This window comes from Fragaria vesca, linkage group LG6, assembly GCF_000184155.1.
Source record: "Fragaria vesca subsp. vesca linkage group LG6, FraVesHawaii_1.0, whole genome shotgun sequence".
NCBI lineage: Eukaryota > Viridiplantae > Streptophyta > Magnoliopsida > Rosales > Rosaceae > Fragaria > Fragaria vesca.
In genome coordinates this window covers 28,104,187-28,112,097 of record NC_020496.1, presented here as the reverse complement: position 1 = coordinate 28,112,097, position 7,911 = coordinate 28,104,187, and the positions used below count along the sequence as shown (strand labels likewise).

General features: G+C 34.6%; 1 protein-coding gene across 1 annotated transcript in view; it reads right to left on the bottom strand.

The window, feature by feature from the left end:
* Window positions 1-6,623, bottom strand: part of LOC101313149 (disease resistance protein At4g27190-like) — a 12,546-nt gene extending 5,923 nt beyond the window's left edge. Inside the window, exons 1-3 of the mRNA XM_004305853.1 lie at window positions 6,572-6,623; window positions 6,363-6,458; window positions 6,169-6,255 (exon numbers count right to left, since the gene is read on the bottom strand). Coding sequence (XP_004305901.1) covers window positions 6,169-6,255; window positions 6,363-6,433 — 158 coding nt within the window. The 5' untranslated portion in view covers window positions 6,434-6,458; window positions 6,572-6,623. The remainder of the gene's footprint in view (window positions 1-6,168; window positions 6,256-6,362; window positions 6,459-6,571) is intronic.
* Between the last annotated feature and the right edge of the window lie 1,288 nt (window positions 6,624-7,911).

Sequence of the window (7,911 nt, the reverse complement as noted above, 5' to 3'; positions counted from 1 at the left end):
TAATCTAAACCTATTAGATTCCAGTTCTGCAGTTCCTCTTTTACCGGCCTCTGCTACCCAGATCTCCAAGTTCTTCATCTGTTTATCCCTTCATCTCACCATCCTATTTGTAATTTCATAAAGGTATTTATGCTATCCTCTCTCATCATTCGAAGTGATCTGTTACGGGTTCAAAACATGTAAACTGACTCCAAAAAAGCAAAGCAAACATAAGTAGGAAAACAAAGGAACCGTAGAGAAAATCAATTGCAATAGGAAAACTGAGTAAACTATCGAACCCATACTCTGACCCATAAACCGATTGAGTAGTAAAGAATGAAATAGATCTGGAAATAGAACTCTCATGAAGAAACAAAAGAAGTGCAGAGAAAGTAGATGTAAAGAGATTGCAGATACTATGGCCTAGGGAGTTGCGAGAGGGTAAGCAGAAGAACAAATCTGGGCATGGTAGAGAGAGAGAGAGAGAGAGAGAGAGAGAGAGAGGACAAGAAGATCAACAGAAAATCTGGGCATGGCTTGGACAAATTTGTGAGCAGAAGATGGTGCAGGTCGCATGAGTTGGGAATTTGGGATAAGAATTGGATAAAAGGCTAGAGCCATTATAACCGTAAGATTTAGTCACTTAAAATCCAAAGACTGTGAGTGATTCGTCCCTTTCTGTCCTGTAAATAGTGTCCCGCAGGTGAGCGGGCCTGTTAGAATGGATGCTACAAAAGTTTTTTGGACCAAGTAGGCACTAAAATTCCTGTTTTGATTCAAATGGACATTATCGCTTTGAAGAAAGTGCCGTCCATTTGGGAAAATTGTGAACATACTCGTATTTGGTCAAAGTCTGTCAACTCTTGGGGACCCTAGTTACCGAGAAACGAAAGGTTTGTGACTCTGGAAGTATGTTAGGAAAAGCATCAAACTCAAAATAGGATATTTATGACATTTCTCGATAAGAAGTCTTCTTATGTTGTTTGTAAGATGATGCATATGCCATGGTTTGGTTATGTGCAATTATGATGCATACTGACCAAATCGTTATAGCTGATGGCCTGACGTTGATGGTAGCACTGAGTTTCTTGGGATTGATCCCAAAAAAATGTTAGCTACAACAAGTCAGACCGCACTCGAATGTAGTGATGACTCAATCACGTGGTAGCAGACGCTCTCGCTAATGACCTAATTATGAAGTAATTTGCGGTCAGGTACGTGTAATGGACATACTGGAGTACTGGACTGATCATCAAGTAACATTTGAACTTGGGGCTGCATTTATTTGAACATCATGTTTTGATTTTTGAGTTGAAATATTTTATAAAGTTTGTAAATAATGATTCTTTCGAATTTTTTTTAACTGGACTTTCATTGATTAAACAAGTTTAGTCCATTGATCATCCCAAAAAAGGAAGAAAAAAAAACCTTCATTGGGGATTTTCTTTTTTTTTTGGTAAGGTTCATTAGGGATTTTCTTAAGTACCTATACCTGTTTAGCGAGACTCAGAGAGGTAATTAGGGTTGAAAAAAAAAAAACCATAAACGACATTGTTTTGAGACGTTGACTAGCTTTGCTCGTTAACTTCTGTTTTTTTTGCTTCGGTTCGGTTTTTGTGGTACTGAAACTGAAAACTGCACTGAACATATCTAGTTCGGCCCAATTTTTTTTCTGGTGCGCTTTTTTTTTCGGTGTGGTTTGTTTGGTTGCGGTTTTCGCCTCTGTTTTTGGTTTCGAAGTCCCACAGTTGTAATACTTACATTTACATATATGACAACAAATTTTGTCTTTTTGGTAAAAATAGTTACTTGGGTAATTTTTGTTTTATTAGAAATAATTACTCAACTTATGACAATTTACAAGTTTATGAACAACTTATTGTTGTTGTAGTAACTTGGTTCAATTATATGTAAATGTGTAAAACAAATACAGCATTTGTAGTTAATGTTCTAAATTACATTCAGTTAACTTGTAATTTTTGTTCAATTAATTGTGAAATGATTGAATGAACCGTTTTGAGGATGGTGATGTTTGTATGCCGGCAGGGTCGGCCACCGGAGACGGCGGCTGGCGGTAGGAGATGTGGGTGCCCAAAGTCTTGGGTGTCCTTAGCTAATGGGCATGGGCTCATGCGTTTAATTTTTATGCATTTTTTTTTTCTTGTTTAGAATAAGGGCCTATAATATTACACTATGTGGTTATAGGCTCACATGTGGTACCGGGTGAGCGGAAGTTTGCAAGGAGGTTACTATCTAATTGTGTATCAAATAATCTATTTGCCCTTTGTACACAAGACAGTAGATCGATTCACAATGTAATCTCTACATGTGTTGTAAATGAAATCATTAATATTTTGATTAAAAAAAAATATATATACACCTCAGTACCAAAAACTAGCCCCTTTTCATTGATCAAGTATGTGGAGGATATATACTCTTCGGACTATTTTTCGTAGTTACTTTCATCCTTTATGCGTTTGTTATTTGTTTTGATATATTATCACATTTTGATAAATCATACTATATGAGAAGGCCTATATGAGAATTTTGTGTAACATCCACGAAATTAGGTTTTCTATTTTGAAAGGCAGATTCATACAGGGCTATTTCATATTTCAATTTATATTATTTTGAAATTCCCTGATGTTTACAAAAATAAATTAAAATTTTGATTTGTCAAATTTTGTTTTTTGAGCACATAGGATTAAACTAAAGGTCTTTACAAGTTCGTGGGATTTTTCGGAGGAACTTTCAAGCATCAAAGCTATTTTTAATAATTTTGTTAGAAGTCAATATTATCCAAAAATTTTATTAAAAAGAGACAAGCCACTGTACTCAGATGTATATCATACTTTATTTTACATGTTGTTGAACAAAAAAAATTTGTAACATAGTTGTACATTTTTGTAATTACAATTACCAGAACAAACCCAATACCATTTGGTCTAGTGACATAATCCCCTTTTTATAAGTGGGAGGTCGTGAGTTCGACTCATAAAAGACTCGTTGTAACATTTGAGTTGTTTAATTGATAAAAGAACAATACTAGAATAAGATTACAAACAATACGACTCAACATTACCACTCTGATTACAAATATGTGGTCACATTTGTAAATATGGGTATCACATACGAGTAGTTACCATAGAATTTCCGTATTAAAAATAGAAATTATAGTAGGTTTAATCTAGAGCATCTTTTTCTATTCACCAAACGATCTAGGCCGTCGATATGAAACTATATAATTAAGAGTGCGGCTATTGAGACCTCCAAATTTACTTACTTGACCACCTTTTGTTATGAGTTATTGAATAACAATTATCTCCTCTTACATAATGACTATTAAGAACAATAATCATACAAAAAGAAGTATATTTATTCTCTCTAAACTTTCTAATTTGATAATTAATTGATTGTATTCTTTACTGTTTTCCTTATATATTTTTAATTTCTAATTTACTATTTTCTAAATTTTCTTCTATCATACATGTTGAAAGCATATATTTTCTTGTTGGAAAATACAAGTTTTTTTTTTTAAATCAGATACACAAGTAATATGCTATAACTTATATGTTAGTAAATACAACGAGTCTACTGTGAATCGAACTCACGACCTCTTATTTATAAGGAGAGACGGTATTGGGCTGGTAAATATAAATTTTTGAAACCCAATACTTTGTGTTATTTGATTTTTAAGAGAAAAGTTGACGTCATTGAAATTACTTTCTTACAAATTGCACTACTGGAAAATAGCACTTAGGCGACGGAATTTTGTACTTAGGAGACGAAATATTTTGATTTCGTCTCCTAAGAACAACTTAGGAGACGGAATTCATTCTGTCACTTAAGTACTACTTTGGAGAGGGAATATTTTTACTTAGACAATGACATTTTGAAAAAATAAAAATTAAAAAATTTATATGAATCACTTAGGAGACGGAATTACATATTTTGTAGCCTAAGTTAGGAGACGGAAATATTTACGTAGGCGACGAAATGTTTTCTTAAAAAAATAATAATAATAATTATGAATCACTTAGACGAAGGAAATAGAACATTATGTTCCGTCGCTTAAGTTCTAAAAATTTGAGCGCCCATCTTCCCGCGTAAAATTTCATGAAAATTCAAACCAAAATTTTTCAAAACATATCAATTCTTTTAAATCACACACTCACTAACCTTATCAATAGAAGGAAACCCATCTTCTCCTAGAGCTCTTTCTCTTTCTCTCCAGACCATCACTCTCATGCCGACCTCTCTCTCTATTATCACCGCTCTTTCCTCCGCTGCCACCTTCAATTGCACCACCCCCACCAACGCCACCTCCAACCGCCATGCACTCATCGACTTCGTCCTCACAAACGCCACCACTTTCAACGTCGTCAAGACCCTCTTCAACATCACCCGGCCACTTCTGCACCCTCTTCGGAGCCAACAACCTCCCCCTCTCTACCAAGCCTTCTCGCCGACCCACCACCGGTGATGTAGAACATATGACGATAGAGATTGAAGAGCAGATCGATCGAAATAAGTCTAAACCCGGTTTGCTCCAGATTTGGCGTTCGGTGTCTGATTGATCATTATGATCCCTTTCTAAAAACGGAACTGCCCAACGAACCAAACTCGTCATTGCGCCACGACGTATGGGCGTTTTAGGCCATCCGAGTCCGTTTAGGCTTCCAAAATGCGTATTTAATTGTTTTTAGTAATTATTTTTAATAGTTTGTTTTGGATTTGGTGGTGGTGGTATATTTGGGGCAGATTGTTGGCATGAAATTGAAAGGGAGATACTGTATTGAAGTTTACTGACCCCCAGTAGAAGTTTACTGGGGGGGGCAGTAAAGTTCCACTAGGTTTACTAGGAGGCAATAAATTTGTTTATTAGGGTAAGAATGGGTATCTGTTGTGTATAATTGACATGAAATTGAAATGGAGATACTGTATTGAATTTTACTGATCCCTAGTAGAACTTTACTAGGGGGCAGTAAACTTCTACTGGGTTCACTAGAGGCCAATAAAATTGTTTATTAGGGTAAGAATTGGTATATGTTGTGTGTTGTGCCCCTGAAATTGAAAGAGAGTTATTTTTTGCAAGTCTACTGATCCCCAGTAGAAGTTTACTAGGAGGCAGTAGAAGTTTACTAGGGGGCAGTAAACTTTACTGCGGTGGCGTTTTTTTTTAAAAAATTCTTTTTCAGCCTTTAGCGACGGAATTCAACTATTCCGTCTCCTATGTGGATAATTTTTTTATTATAAAATAAAAATCCATCGCCTAAGTTCTTAGGAGACGAAAGTATTTCGTCTCCTAAGAACCACTTAAGCGACTGAATTTCAGGTTCCGTCGCCTAAGTGTCTACCTCACCACAATTAGGCGACAGACGTTCCATCTCCTAAGTATTTAGGAGACGAAATCTGTCACTTAGGAGACGAAATAATTCCGTCTCCTAAGTGCTTTTTTCCACTAGTGTTGATCAAATAATAGAGGTTTGGTGACATTCTATGGGAAATAAAAAAATATCAAGGAATGGAGGTCGTGAAAGAGATTTGAACGAAAAAAAAAATCAAGAAATAGAGGTCTCGATGATAGCATGCAAAAAGAAAAATATATTAAAACAACGAGAGGTCTAGAGAATAAATAAAATGTATAATGAGTAAATTATCAAGATATATGTGAATAATATACTTAAGGTTATTTTAGGAATTTGAAAGGAGGTCTAATGAGCAAATGCTTGTAGTTAAAATAAAAAAAGAGGTGTAAAGAGTATAAGAGGTATACTGAGCAAAGTTGGAGGTCTCAATAATCAATAGCCGCACTCTATAATTAAAGGTAGGACTAGATCAGCTTTCCTTTGTTTACATGGGAATGCCAATGTTTAAATTTATTCTTAATTTTTTTTTCTTTTTTTTATCAGATAAATAAACTCGAATGTTACAACTAGTCTTTCGTGAGTCGAACTCACAACTTCCCACTTATTAAAATGAGACTATGCCGCTAGACCAAATAGTACTGGGCTTAATCTTTTTCTTTTTAGAAAAAAAAAAAAAAGGAAAAAAAAGCGTTAATGAAGTAACTATGAAATACAGTTTACACAAGATTAGATCTTTGATGCTGCAAAATCGAAAACAAAAATAAAGAAAAGAGAAAAAGAGCAAACTAAAATTGAAGAAGGAAAGTATAGGACACAGTACCTTGGCTGTTTTAGTAATGACGTATGAATGTGGGTATAGATGCTCTTCCAAATCCTCTGATTAAAACAAGAACAGTAGAAACACAATCTGTATTTGTGAAAAGGGCCATAAGAACAAAAGTGAAGATTCTAATTTTGGACAGAACATTAGAAGAGAAGTAAATAGCAAAAACGATGTAAAGGCAGGCAACTTACAGTTTGTATTCGGTAATATGACCTATGAATGCAGGGTATGTCACTCCTTCAAATTCTCCGCTTAAACACATAACAGAATACAAACGGAGTCCACATCTGAAATAGACACAGACAAAGGTAAACAAAAGGATGAAGGGTTTAATTTTCAGTATACATTAGAACCAAAAAAAAAAAACAAGTCAGGAGTTCAGCAGAAATAAAGGCCATACCTTTTGTTTGTTTGGTTTTTTTTTTTTTTTATGGGTTTCTGAATACTAGAAGTACTAGAGAAATAATCAAAGTAAAAATGAAACAACAAGCCACAAATGTGCAGGCTGCTGGGGAGAGTTAAATGTGAAGAGAAATGAAAACAGTGGACGAAAGTCGATCTTTGGGTTTTAGATATCAAAGACGATGGGTGGCTTAATAAGTGAGATGGCTTGGATGGACAGAACAAAAGGATACATCCTGTCGATTTATAACTGTGAACAAGCACGAGAGTCAACTCTCGAACAGATTGGATCGAAGCCAAGTCTTTGTTTATAAAAAGGGAAACTTCAAATCTAACGTCACATGCTTTGCTTAGTTGCTTGTCACGTAATTTGCGGGGACTTAATACTTAATGACTGCTATAATAATTGAATTTGCGGGGACTTACTAATAATTGAATTTAAAATGTGAATCTTGAGGATAATTAATTTATATACAGTATTCAAATATTTACAGTGTTTTTAGATGCAGGTGAATTCCCATAAATTTAATCAAAAATAAAGAATTCTTAATTCCTTATGTCTGTTTCTCCCTGTTCGGATTTTTATCAAGTGGAATTAGTAATTTTCATGAAAAAATAATTGTAGAATTCGGGAGCTTAAATTCCCGAGTTGAATTCCAAAATAGGTGTCATTTGTCAATTCCCTTAACCGAGGTTAGTTTGAATTAGGGCTGCCACTTGGTTTGGTAAATACCAAACCGACCGAAAATTTATGATTTGGTAAACCAAATTTTGGTAATCGAAATAAAAAAAACCGAAACCGAGAAATACCGAAAAAGTTGGTTTGGTTTTTGGTAAATACAGAATTTACCGAAATTCTAATTATTTAAAGACTTATATTTCTAAAAACACACAGACTAATAATCTTATCTCACGTTTTCAATTGTATATACCATTTAGTAAAAAACAAGACAATGAATAGAAAAATTCAACTATACTTGGTAGCATTCGGGTCTCAATTAAAGCGATCAACTTTAATTCAATGTTACTTGTTATATAAAAACGCTCTTACCTACCCGTCTTAGTCGATTCATCACACACACACATAGACAAACCCACTTAGATGACATGTAACCGCCCATGTAAAAATTTAGAAATGTTTTTACCTCTCTTGATGATAGGGCTCTCCATAGGAAGCACAAGCGTAAATAGGGTTAGCCGCCTTGATCAAGGCCAAAAAATTATCAAAAATACCTAATTTTTCTACCATAGCCGTATTTCACTATATTGATCACATCATAGTTCACAAGGTTTTTGAAAATTTTGCTTCCTCTTTGTAGTTGGTTCACAAAGATGTAC